We start from the raw sequence: 14267 nt of genomic DNA, 5'->3' as shown, positions 1-14267 counted from the left end.
TAAATATATCAGATACATTTATATTTGTGAGTGTTTTCAGCTGTCACTCTGGTACATCTTTGTTGGACCAGTGTTACCTATAAGAATGGACTACTAATGCTAAATAGATGTTTTCATCTGTGCAGGTCTTCTATGCCACGCTGGACCAAATCTACCATGGCAGGCACCCCCTGAGGAAGTCAACCACAGACATTCTTAAAGACACACAGGAGCGATTTTACGGCCTCCCCTACGTTCCACACACTGTAAGTCTCACATTCAGTCCTGTGGGGTGCCATTGAACAGCTCCGCTAGTGTTTCTGCAGGCTAAAATCACCTTCCGTGTGGAAGATTTGCAATTCATCCACATTACTTGGCTCATTTAATGTACCTGCCTCCCTTCCACAGTTTCTTTCATGATTCCTAGGAAAGTGGGTGTTCAGAAGGTCATTGGATGGATGGGCACTGGTGGCTCACATCTATAATCCTAGCTACTTGGGTGGCTGAAATCTGAGGCTTATGGTTTGAAGTCAGCCAGGGTAGATATATCTAAGAGACCCTTATCTCCAGTTAACCAGCAAAAATCCAGAAGTAGAGATGTGGCTCTGGTACTGGACCACCAGCCAAGTGATGGCATGAGGCCCTGAGTTCAAGTTCCAGTATGGGCACAAAAGATACAATAGCATAAAGGCAATTGGACTTAGTATTTTTTAAGGTGGGGGGAGCAGGTGGGAGGGTGGAGGAGGACACTGGGATTTGAATTCAGAACTTCAGCATTCTGTCACCAATTTGGCCCAGCATGAGCCAGTTGAAAGGAACAGACATTGGTAAGGCTGAGAGGCTCCAGCCTCTTCCCCTCTGCATGGAGTGCAGGTTGGCACAGCTGCTGGGGAAGGCAGTCTGCCATTATCCGTGGACCCTCCCTCTCATCCTAATGGGTGTTTGTGGAGTACAAGAGGTGAACACCTACCTGCCTCTGGTGGGACTTGTTTCTGAAGAGGTTGGTGCTGTCTCTGTTTGGGGGGAGGGTGTCTCCTGCCTAGCTCTACTTGGGCAGCCATGTTCTCTGCATAAATCTTTTTTTAATTTTATTTTATTATAAAGATGCTATATGGAGTTACATGAGTAAGGTAATGAGTACATTTCTTGATGAGCATTATTACCCCCTTCTTTGGTGTTCTCCCACTATCCCTTTCCTCCTCCGCATAAATTGGTCAGGGCGACACTCTCTGTCCTTTCCTGACCCCAGACTGAAAACAGTAATGCACACAGATGAGAGTTTGAGCACGTAAGCCTTTCCATGAAAATATCATAATAATATGTCTGTGGGAATTGTCTTTTCTCCCAGTTTCTAACTTAATGCTCACCATTGCGGTGGCTCAGAAGTTGCTCAGGATGAAAGGGAAAGAGTTATTTCAGAAAAGCAGTGACTGAAAATAGGTTGGTATTTAGACCTTGTACTTGTCCGAACAAACACCAGCAAGAAAAAAAAGCAGAAGACAGATTTCTTGTGAGTAGTATACACTCCTTTTAGGTTGTATCTCTGTATTCAACAGCTGTCCTGTTAGAGACATGGTGTTAGTACTGGTTCAAGAAAGCATCTCATTGTCCTGGTTTGCCTGAGATTGGGTGGTGGTCTCTTTAAGCCAAACACTGCCTGCCTGCTTATCTTTTTGGGCTGTGGGCCACCTAGGGAAGCAAGCAGATGCATCTGATGCTTTACCACTTCAACATGTGCCTTTCATTACCCAGGCTGCTGCTACACACTGATTTCTACCAAATCTTAACACATAGCAATATACATTGGACATGTTTCACATTAGGTATCATCTTCTGTGTAGCATACCTTGTTGTTATATTAAAAATAGCTTTGCTGGGCTGGGAACGTGGCTCAGTGGTTGAGTGCTCGCCTAGCATGTATGAAGCCCTGGTTTTGATTCCTCAGTACCACATAAACTGAAAAGCCAGAAGTGGTACTATTGCTCAAGTGTTGCTCAAGTGGTAGAGTGCTAGCCTTGAGTAAAAAAGAAGCTCAGGGACAGTGCCAGGACCCTGAGTTCAAGCCCCAGGACTGGCCAAAAAAAATAGCTTTGCTGGATGCAGGGGCTCACACTTATAATGCTAGCTACTCTAGAGGCTGAGATCTGATGATCCTGTTCACAGCCAGCCCGGGCAGGGAAGTCCGAGACTCTTATTTCCAATTAGCCATCAAAAAGCTGGAAATAAATTTGTACTAGTAGAGTGGTAGATTGCCAGCCTTGAGCTAAAGAGCCAAGTGAGAGTTCAAGCCCCAGTATGAGAACATGGAAGCATGTAAACACACACAAACACACACACACACACACATACAGCTAAAAATTGTGCTAAATTTAATCAGACCCACCAAAGAGTAAGCATATTTTTGTTTGTTATATAAAGAAGACTACAGTATTTCTGAATCTCAATTTATGTATTTACTCATTACTTCTGTTGTATTTATATTATTAAAGATAACATGAATTATTAATTTTTGTGTGCCAGTACAGGGGTTTGAACTTAGAGCCTGGGCACTGCCCTGAGCTTTTCTACTCAAGACTGATGTTCTACCACTTAAACCACAGCTCAGCTTCTAGCTTTTTGGTCACTAATTGGAGATAAGAATCACACAAACCTGTCTGCCCAAGCTGGCTTCAAACTGAAGTTCTGAGATCTCAGCCTCCTAAGTAGCTAGGATTATAGGCATGAGCCACTGGTGTCCAGTGACATGAATTTTTTTTTATTGTGAAAATACGTACAGAGGGGTTACAATTACATGGGCAAGATAATGAGTACATTTCTTATCAAGCATTGTTGCCTCCTCCTTTGTTTCCCCTTCCCATCCCTTCCCATCACCCCCTCATCCCCCCCACGTCATGAATTATTTTTAATCATTGGTATGGTCCGTACTTGTATGTTACACTTTTTTTGTATGTTACACATGAATGCCTCCTGTGTACTGTGTGTGGTCTGGTGTTTCCATGTAACATGAGTGAAAAAGAGCAATCTTCTTGTGGATCCATTTTGAGGATACATGTGTATTGGCTGATGTGTCATTACATCTGCTGCCCCCTCAAACATGCCATTTTAAGCAGAATATTTTTTGAATCCATCTAATTGTTCTGGGCTGTGAGCAGATGGACTGGAGTAGAAAGCTGAGAACATTTAAACATTCTGTTTTATAAGGCAGCTAGTACAGAGCATATTTGACAACCCCAGTTGTTAATTTCCAGAGGGACCCTCCTTAGTCAAACCATGTATGATAAGAGGTGTCCTTTGTGTATGAAGTCAAAGCCTGCAGGCTTGTTCTCCCTCTGCAGCGACCATACCAGCTTGTTGTCAGCATCAGTAAGCATCCGGGAACCTTGGCACCTCAGGGCATAGCATCCTGTGACACTGGGATATTGAACAAAGGAAAAGGATGGCTGGTCAGAATAAGAGAGAGGGTAGAGGTTCAGTTAGATCAGACGGATCTGATGTTTGGTGCTCTGAATTTCCAGAGAGGGTATTCAAAGCAAAGGGAGAACACCACAGCTGCTCCAATGAGGCCATCTCTAGGCCTTGGGGCAGCCATTTGTAAAGCCTGGAGTCCAGCAGGGGTAGCTGCTTTGTGGGTGTAAAGATGAAGCCCAGAACACGGGCCAAGGCAAGAACTCAAAATGTGGGAGTTTCCTCCTAGAAAGAGAAGACAAGCTGTGGGACTGGATATCACTTAGCAGGGCAAGTTTACACAGTCAGACAAGGAGAATCTGGGAAACAGCACCAGGGGTCCACAGATGTCTGTCAAAGGACTCCCAGTGGCCCAGGCAGCATGGGTGATCTCATCAAAATAATCATTGCTCAAAAATCAGAAGAAAAATATTCTAGGTCCATTTGTTCTGAACCTAGAAGAAGTCATGTTCAGTGAAGTCAGTCAGGCTCAGAGAGACAAACAGTGCATGTTTTCTCTCATATGTAGAAGCTAGATCTAAAATACATCTGGCATGATAACATATACAGAGCTCAGTGCATTTACACTCAAACTGACTAAAGGAGGGTATACTTAGGAATACCAGAAAATGGGTTAGGAAAAGGCGGGCACAGGGAGGGGGGAAGAAGGGTAAGCAAATGCAGTGATTATGTTCACTGTGCATTATATAAAAAATGAACTGTATAACTTGAGGGTAGCATGGGAAGGGGAAAGTGGAGGAAAATGAAAGAAGGGGTGACAGTAATGAAGAAGCATTGCACTCAGAACCTAACTTACAGATTTGTATCCCCTTTGTACAACTACTTAATAATTATAAAAATGATAGTAAATAAATAGGTAATAACCTATAGATAATGACAAGGAAAAAGGGGAAAACAAAATTTAAGACATTTTATTTTTCTTTTCTGCTTCGCAGCGATATTATACTCTGCTTATTTCTATTATTTTAAGATCATGGTGGCTTGAAGCGTAGTTTATAGAACATGTGCTCTGAGTTCCCAAACAGCACATTCAGAGATGTACTCCTCCCCTAGCTTTTGTGTAATTCAAGGGCTTCCCATGTGGAAACTGCTCAATTCTGTGGGGCAGTTTTCTAAGCTACTGTTGCTGTGGCCATGGTTCTACCTGCAAAGGAAAGAACCTGTCATCAGCCACTTGGGAGGTAGAGTACAACCACTGGAAAAGCCAGTTCTTTCTGAGGTCTGTGCATCCTTTCAGACTACACTCCTAACCACAAAGACAGGTGGGGTGGGAGAGGAACTCAGCATAGTGATTGAGGGCAGAGAAAGGCTGTGTAGAGTTGTATAATTGTTTTTAATTTAGCTTTTTGTTTCTTTCTTTTTATTGTGCCCATCCTGGGACTTGAACTCAGGGCCTGGGTGCTGACCCTGAGCCTTTTTGCTCAAGGCTCGTGCTCTACCTTGAGCCACAGCTCTACTTCCAGCCCTTTGGTAATTAATTGGAGATGAGTCTCATGGACTTTTCTGCCTATGCTGGCTTCAAACCATGATCTTCATATCTCAGTCTCCTGAGTAGCTAGGATTACAGGCATGAACCACTGGCACTCAGCTTTGTGTTACTTTTTAATAGTCTAAGAAGAAAAAAGTACTCACCATAAGACAATAATATGGTTAAACACAAGTTGGATATTAAAAATTTAAGTTATCATCATCAGAGTTTATTTTTGAGGTAGAATCTTACTCTGTGACTGAGGGCTGAACTGCTAATCCTCTTGCCTTAGCCTCTTGAATGTTGGAGTTGCAGGTATGCCCCACCATGCTTGGTTATTAGTTTGTTTCCTATTCTATTTCTGGTCAGTTTTAAAGAGCTTTTTTTTTGGCATGTGTGTGTATGTGTGTGTGTGTTTGTGTGTATGTGTTTGTGTGTGTGTTTATACATATACATGGGAACCTTACTATACCTATATATAATATGTATTTAGAGAGAAAGAAATACATGAAAATAATGCATTTATTTATAGGTGTGCTATTTGGGAACTCAGAACACACATTCAAAAAAAAATGTTCTATAAACCATGCTTCAAGCCACTCCAATGTAACATCAAAATAATAGAAAAGAGCAGAACATGATACTGTACATTCAAGCATATTAAAATTTTTGTAGTTTAATTCTAAATGCATAAGCCTTTTCATAGGCAGTCTCACTGTGTGCATATATGTATGTATCTTTGTATGTGTATATATTTATGTATGTATGTAGTGCCAGAGATCCACCCTCAGGCCTCATACATGTTAGGCTAGATCTCTACCACTGAGCCATATCTCCAGACCCCCCCTCCCCAATGTCATGTTTTTAGTTCAGTTATTAATATGAAATTGCATTACTTCTTATTGATCTGATATAGAAATAAACATCTCATTTTAAAATGGTTAATTATAGAATAATTGATGAAACTAGGAAATGATTTGAAATGAGGCTGATAAAGAGAAATTCAGATCACACAGGCAGTCTTTCAGCTTTTGCCGGATCTTGTTCCAATTCTGATTTTAGAAACATAGGCCTCTTTATTGTACAGAAGAATGCATAGTCTTTTGAATAACAGGACAAATGCCACAATAGTTAAAGGTCACTCTTCCCTTTCCAGAGAGTTCAGTTTAACTATTGGGTAAATATGCTTAGCCCTCCTCTATCACCTCCTCCCCCAAGCAGTTCTGTGCCCTCAAGTTCTGTGCCCTCCTTTCCTGTTCCCCAGCTCTCCTATGAATGGAAAATCTCCTCCAGGAGGGCCTGGTGCCACCTGGGGTGAGCTAACTTGGAGTATTTGATGTTGCTAAGCAAATGCTAGATTAAAGAGAACAATCTTTATTTTTTTTTATCTTAAATAAAAAGACCATCTGGTGCCTATCTAGAAACACCTAAGTGGTTAATTGCATCTTGAATTCCTTTCCTCTCTGGCTGCATAAACAACAGAGAAAATATTTACCTTCTTCCTGTCAGGCTAGATTTATTTATGACTTTGTAACTAAAACACAGAAGTGTTATAAATTGAAACTTTAATCTCACAATTGACTCACTTTCTAAAAATTTCTATGGTTTCCATTTATGGGACAGCTGCAACTCTACATTTCATCAATTTAAAACATAAGGAAAGTATGTGACTGCCCAGGTTTTTTTTTTTTAATACAGTCTTTTGAACCATGTCATCAGCTTTCATTTTATCTTTCTTTGCACTATTTTTTTTTGCTCTGAAACTTGACATGGACTACATATAATTAGCTAAAAATTCAGAATATTAAAAGTCCTTTCCCAGCAATTTAGAAATCTGAGATCTGAAGAGCACAATTTGAAGCCAACCTGTAAGAAAAGTCTGTGAAACTCATTTCCAGTTAACCATCTAAAAGCCAGAAGTGGAAGTATGACTCAAGTAATAGAATACCTGCCTTGAGTGTAAAAACTAAGGGAGAGTACCCAGGTCCTGAGTTCAAGTCTTAGTACTGGCATAAAAAAAAAGGTCTTTCATTACCAGGTAATCACTTGTAATTTAAAATGATGCCAGCATCTTTTAGGTTCAGGCTGTTTACATTTCCAGAAGCCTTTTCTTTGGAGATTGTCCTTAAGTTGGATCATATTCTCACCCATAAGAATGTGAGCAGGACACAAGGGCCTGTTCCTAGTAGAGTGATGGATGTTAGAGGCTTCTTGTGTCACCAGCAGGATCTTCCTCAGGGCAACGTTAGCATTCCAGGGAAGGTTCCAGTTGAGTGTCTTAATTTGGGGGTGATGGTGTGGGGGTTGAGTTTTCTTTTTTTTTTTAATTATAAAAGTGATGTACAGGAGGGTTACAGTTACATAAGTCAAATAATGAGTACATTTCTTTTTGGACAGTGTCATCCCTTCCCTCATTCTCGCCCAGTTTTTCTCTCGCATCCCCATCCACAAGTTGTATAGTTCATTTTCAACATAGTATCAAATGAGTACCACTGCTGCATACATTATCCATTTCTGTGCCCCCTTTTTAGCCTTCCCAAGACAAATAAATAAACAAACAAGACAAAAAGAAAAGAAAACAAAACAGCACAAAGAAAAAAAACCTCTTGTTTCCATTTCCTGGAGTTCATTTTAACAAAGAATACTTTGTATGATCATAGGTCCATAGACATTGAAGCTTTGTGTTCCTTTCCTAAGAATATCCTCTTATGGTTTCAAGAGTGTCTTAAATTTAGCTGATTTTGAGTGAGTAATATGTGCACATGATCAAGAACTTAAACACTGTACAGTCTCTCCTAATGCTCCATCCTTTTCTGGAGAGCAACCTGCCTGGGTTGCCATTTGCTGGCAGACACCAATTTAGAGATGACATGAAGCCCGTGTCTCTCATAACCTTCCCCCCATGTTGCAATTTCTGCCTTCCTCTGCACTGTTAGGGATGGTCCTCCCAGAGAGCACAGCCACACAGTCACCAGCGAGGCCTTTTCTGAGTACAGATAGGATGCCCTCCCCTGTAGCCTTTCTGTGGTCCACAGCTCTCAAGTTAAATGCCAAAGACCTCCCTTTGTCTATTCTGCTTGCTCCATGCCCACTCCAGTCTCATCCTGCTGTCCCTTCTTGCTCTCTTTGCCTCTGTTTGAAACGTCACTTCTCCAGACCTGGCCAGTCTATCCCTCAGCTCTGGGTTTCTCTGTCACTTTGCTCCATTGCAGTGGATGGAGATTTACAGAAAAGCAAGGCCCGTTTCTGATTTGCTTATTGGCTTTTCAGAGTCCCTGACAGTTAACTTGTCATGGGAAGTACCCAGTAAATACCTACTGGAATTTTTTCTAATAAATATTGATTGAAGTTTTTTTCCGTGAGTGTGTTCATGCGTGTGCATACACGTAAATATGTGTATATCGGGGCTTCAGTTTACAGTCTGATTACTGTTGCTTAGCTTTTTCCACTCAATCATTGATGTTCTACCACTTGAGTTGCAGCTCTGTTTCTGGCTTTCTAGTGGTTAATTGGAGTCTCACTGACTTTTCTGCCTGGGCTAGCTTCAAACCTCAATCATTATGCCTCAGCCTCTTCAGTAGCTAGGATTAAAGGTGTGAGGTACTGGATTGGGAAGTTGGCTCAGTGGTAGAGTGCTTGCTTCTCATACATGAGGCCCTGGGTTCTATTCCTCAGCACCACATAAGTAGAAAAAGCCAGAGGTGGTGCTGTGGCTCACCTGGTAGGACTCTAGCCTTGAGCTGTAGAGCTGTAGAGCTGAGGGACAGCGCCCAGGCCCAGAGTTCAGCCTGCATGACCGAAACAAAACTAAACTAAACTAAAACAGTGTGAGCTACTGGTACCCAGATTCTAGCTTTTCATCCTAGCTTACCATAAAGTACACAAATCCTATGTCTAGTCATATGAATATTGGGAAATGTATTTTCCTGTCCAGTTACCATCAGATAAAGGTCTAGCTTTCTAGAAGCTCAGGGACCTCTGCACGCCTCTCAGTCAATATACTTTCTTCATAAGATTTTTGGACTTCAAGTGTGCCCATATAGTATAGATAAGTCTTTTGTACTTATCTTCTTTCATAAAACATGCCTGTGAGATCTGTTCGTGTCTTGGCATGTTTCATGGATAAAGCACTCCATTTCTAGTATACTGTTTTATTGACTGTAATATGGAGAAACATTTTTTTATTGTTTTTCTTTTTTTTGGAGAAACATTTGAACCACCTCCAGAATGGCTCTTTTGAATAATGGTCCTGTGAATTGTGTGTATGTTTGTGAGAGTGTGTGAGCACAAGTATGCACATGTACACACCATTTCTGCGCTTGGATTTAGGGCCTGAGTGCTGCCTCTGAGCTTTGTTGCTCAAGGCTAGCACTTCTGGTGTATTTAAGCACTTTTGTTTACTTTAGTGATTGGCAAATAGTATTTTCAGTGGTTTTCAGGACTGACTTTCCAACCATCAGTTCCCAACCAGTGGGTGTATAAACACTCTGGTGGTGACAGGGTATTAGATAATGGAAGACCCAGCAGTAAGGTGAAGGGGGAGTGGAAGCTCTGGGATCTAGTGGTCAAACTGAGTCAGTGGTGATATCCAACCCATAGAGCTGTGGAAGGACCAAATTATGCTGAACCCAGCATGCACATAGTAAGTAGAGGTGTTGGGTCCATTATTGGTGCTAGTTAGTAAGTGCCATGGAACTGGAGTGAGGTTGGGAATCATAAATGTATGTGCAAAGAATTGCAGCAGTTGCCTGGATGATTGGTGGGAGCAGCAAGAACAGGTTCCTAGATAAACAGGAGTCTCCCTGGGGCTGTCAGCGTGCTCCTCAAGGACGTGGCTTGCCAGGTCACCAGAGGGCTCCACAATAACACCCAGCCAGCTCTCTTGTGTCAGATGGGTGTCTTCCTAATGGCCTTCCATGACATTTCTGGCTGTTCCTGTGTTAAGAGAAGTTCACTCTGGCGCCTTTGGCCCATTTCCTCTTTAATGTATATATGTTTAAGAATTAAAAGTGAAAGCATCAGGTTAGCCCCTCTCTCTGTCTGTGTACATTAGCTTCAGATCCCTGACTTAGCCATAGTCCAGTCATTCTTTTCACATGTGTATGTTTATCTGCATCTCAAGGAAGCTTTGAAATATCTGATGATTTATGTAGAGTGAAAAGTGAACTGACCTCTCTTAAGGATATTTGGGGGAAAAAACACAAAAAACTATGCACACTCTTAAAAGCCCAAATCAAACAGAATTTGAAGTGATTTATACAATTGCAGCGATAACTTTTTTTTCCCCCACTTAAAGCCAAAGTATAGTCTAAACAACTTTTCATATTGCTAAGTTCTTTAAATGAAAGCACTGGATCTGTAAAGCAAATGAGAGCTTGATTCCATACTTGTGTTCCTTTGGAAAAGCAGCTTATCCTGTAAAAATCTTGAGCCATTCCCAAGTGAAATTAAAATGCAAGTGGATGAAGAAAAACACAAAATTGAAAGATGGTATTTCTGTGTAAGGCTCAACTGGTTCATGTGAAATGACCAAATTCAGCTGCAAGTTGCTCTGTGTCGCTCGTAATGAGGTCGATCTGTCTGTCTGTCTGTCTGTCTGACACACACACACACACACACACACACACACACGCACGCACGCACGCATGCACGCACGCAAGCATCTCAGACTAGGATTTTGGCCCTGGTCCTAGGAATCCAAAGAAGCCAGAGCACCTCAATGTCATGGTTATTTTCTAGTAACTTCTTGTTTGAAATAGCTTAACTGTCCTAGGTTGCTAAAGTGATTCCTGTGTTTTTTTCTGTCAGCCTCCCTGAGGCTAGTGTCCTACCTATCCCCATTGTATTGGCTAGTACAACGTAGTAATCAGAGTCACTTTTAGCTTCTGTAGTGGTTCCTTTGAATAATTCTAAAATATACTATCTTTTTTCCCTCAAGATAGTATATCTCAGTATAATTAGCTAGAACTAACTTTTTTGGCAGTAATGGGATTTGAACTCAAAGCCTTGTAACCTTGCACTTGCTTACTAGGCACCATCCTCTAAAACTGACTTTAAATGTAACCTGTGATTTACAGATCCTTCTGTTCTGTTCAGATGTAACCAGATTTTGTGCACTATGAGGTTAGAAACAGTAGGAGCAATTGGTAGAGATTCCCTCATCCCTGAAAGTCCTCATCCTGCCATAGGGTTAGAAAAACACAGATAGGTTCATTGCTGCTTGTGAAGACAGAGAAGGCTTTGCCCTGTTCATGCTCTACTCCCTCAAGGGTAAAAGCAGCACATATGAGATCATCCTTCTTAAGCTTTTCATCTTGCTCTTAAATTCAGTGGCTCACACCTGTAATCCTAGCTACTCAGGAGGCTGAGATTTGAAGATCACAGTTTGAATCTGCAGTTAACCAACAACAACAAAAAAAAGTAGAGTTGTAGCTCAAGTGATTGAGCACCAGTCTTAAACAAAGAGAGCAGTGGAGACCCTGGTTCAAGCACCAGTACTGTGGCTTCTCTAATTCGGTAGCACTGATTTTCTTCTCCATGTCTTTGAACTATTGACTCAATGGTTTTTAGACATTTTGGCTAAATCCACAGTAAGGATTACATTTTACATTCTGATCTGTTATACAAAGATACATGCATAAGCTTAAGTGTGCATGTGTGTACTGGTGAGTGAGAAGCTGAGCAAAAGCACTACACAGCAAAAATACACTGTGTAAGGTCCTGGGATATTTTTTCTCCTATTTATTTCTTTAGTGCTAGGCACAGTCTCCTATACTGATTGCACAAGCCTCAGGTAAACCTAGAATTTGAACAACTGCATGCTAGCCTCTCTGTCCCCAAGATTTCACTTCTTTCCAGGTTAGTCTTCAACCATTTTTTCAAATATAGAATTAACTTATTTAGAACATTAGAACCAAACGACCTAATTCCAGCACTGTATTTCCCTCATGTGTGTGGTTTCATTTGATAGAAATCTTTTAGGGCAGAATATTAACAGTTGGTGGGAAGGGTATAGGAGATTGAAAGTAAGGTTGGGAACACACAGTGAGGAGCCCATTCTGTCCCTTTAGGGAGGTAGTACACAGTTCTGGAGGAATGGGTAGGCCTTCCAGGCTTGAAGTTGTCAAGTGGAATTGAAGCAAATACAGCTTACAGGGAAACAGGTTATGTGATTTCAGTGTGAAGGGTGGGCTGGAGCAGACAGAAGGCGGGAAGAAAAACATGTGAGCAACAGATTAAAACAGGATGCTGGTGGTTTATGCCTGTAATTCAGGAGGCTGAGATCTGAGGATAGCTATTTGAAGCCAGCCTAGGAAATCCCATGAGTGTTATCTACAATTAACCACTAAAAATCCAGAAGTAGAGTTGTGGCTTAGATGGTAGAGTGCCAGCCTTGAGCAAACAGCTAAGGGATAACACCCAGGCCCTGAGTTCAACAACATGGATTGGTGCCGATGTAGAGAAATTAGATTCATTAATGCCACTCAATAGAACTGAAAACATGCCTACTCCAAGGTCTATGCATGAGTGTACATAGCCACATTAGCAAAAAGGGGAAAAGTACCTAATTATAACTGCCTAAATATAAGAACACATGTGGTATATCTTCTCTCTTCTATTTTTTTTCTGGAAATACTAGGATTTGAACTCAAGTCTTTGACATGGTAGTCAATTACTCTCTCATTTTTTTGGGGGGGGGGTCTGGTCATGGGGCCTGAACTCTGGGCCTACGCGCTGTCCCTCAGCTCTTCAGCTCAAGGCTAGCACTCTACCACTTGAGCCACAGCGCCACTTCGGCTTTTTTCTTTTTGCTTATGTGGTGCTGAGGAATTGAACCCAGGGCCTCATGCATGCAAGGCAAGCGCTCCACCACTGAGCCACCTTCCCAGCCCACATGTCTTAACAGTGGAATATTACTCAGTCACAAAAAGTAAGGAAGTAACAATGATGTTAGAACATGAATAATCCTGACAAACATTATGAATGGTGAGAAAAGCCATATATATGTGTTTTATGATCTATTCATATGAAAGGTCCAGAATAAGTCAGCAAAGACAGAAAATGGATGATGGGTGATTGTCAGGGGTTAGGGAAAGGTGGAATACTGACTGCTAATGCATACAGATGGCTGAGGTTGCACGCACTTGTGAATATACTAAGGACTACTAAATTTAGAGAAGTATAAGGCCTGTGACTCTGATTTCCCTTAAAAGTCAGTATGAATGTAATGTCTTGGAACAAGGAAGGGTAAGGATGGGTCAACCTCAGAGCCCTTGATTCATTCCCATGAAGTGGAAATTGGATTGTTGTAGAAGCTAGAGATCTGCTTACCTGAAAAGGCTATTGTGGTAGTGTTCTGTAACCTATATAGTTAGATAGAAATTGAAGGACATCTGCTCACCTCAGCCATGAGCTGTGTTTCACTTTCTGACCCTTTTGAGGATACACACGTGTGTGTGTGTGTGTGTGTGTGTGTGTGTGTGTGTGTGTGTGTATCAGTACTGGGGCTAGAACTCAGGGCCTCATGTTCTCCCTTAGCTTTTATTTTTGTTTGTTTTTGTTTATTTTATTGTAAAGATGCTATACAGAGGGGTTACATTTACATGAGTAAAGTACATTTCTCATTGAACATTGTTACCCACTCCATTGTTGTTCTCCTACTGTCTCTTCCCTCCCTCCACCCCTCTCCCCCAATCCCCACCTGTGCCACAAAGTTGTAAAGTTCATTTCCAACGTAGTGTCTGGTGAGTATCCTTGTTGCAATGCGTCATCTTTTCTACTTCTTTTAGCATTTTGTTATTTCCCTTCCCTTCCCCCAATCAGATAAATGCATATACAAGATGAAGGGTACCAGAATCAAAGACAGAGATAAAACAATGGAAAAAGAAAAATGAAATAAAATAAGAAGAAAGAACTAGATATAGTACATTGAAGAGACATCAAGGTCATGTTCTCCCTTAGCGTTTTTTGCTGATAGCTGGTGATTGATGCTTCCACATGTGGCTCTTTGCTGGTTAATTGGAGATATGAGTCTCAAATTGTCTGTCCAGGTTGGCTTTCAACCCCAGACCTCAGATCTCAGACTCTTACATAGCTCGGATCACAAGCATGAGCCACCAGCACTTGATGTGGCTTTCTTTTCTTAACCTTGATTAAAGGGATAATCTTCAACCAGGCACTGGTGGCTCAACCCTGTAATCTAGCTACTCAGGAGGCTGAGATCTGAGTTCTGAGATTATGGTTCAAAGCCAGCCCAGGCAGAAAAGTCTGTGAGACTCTGACCTCCAGTTAACCATTAAAAAGCTGGAAGTATAGCTGGGTATTGATAGCTCACACCTGCAATCCTAGCTACTTA

General features: G+C 41.5%; 1 protein-coding gene across 1 annotated transcript in view; it reads left to right on the top strand.

The window, feature by feature from the left end:
• The window catches only part of Mipep (mitochondrial intermediate peptidase), a 112258-nt gene that overhangs the window by 64913 nt on the left and 33078 nt on the right, over positions 1-14267 (top strand). Inside the window, exon 9 of the mRNA XM_013013248.1 lies at positions 126-245. Within this exon, the coding sequence (XP_012868702.1) occupies positions 126-245 (120 nt within the window). The remainder of the gene's footprint in view (positions 1-125; positions 246-14267) is intronic.

The sequence above is a fragment of the Dipodomys ordii genome, unplaced genomic scaffold (genome assembly GCF_000151885.1).
Source record: "Dipodomys ordii isolate 6190 unplaced genomic scaffold, Dord_2.0 Scaffold1, whole genome shotgun sequence".
In the NCBI taxonomy this organism is placed as follows: Eukaryota; Metazoa; Chordata; class Mammalia; order Rodentia; family Heteromyidae; genus Dipodomys; species Dipodomys ordii.
This window is presented reverse-complemented; position numbering and strand designations above follow the sequence as displayed.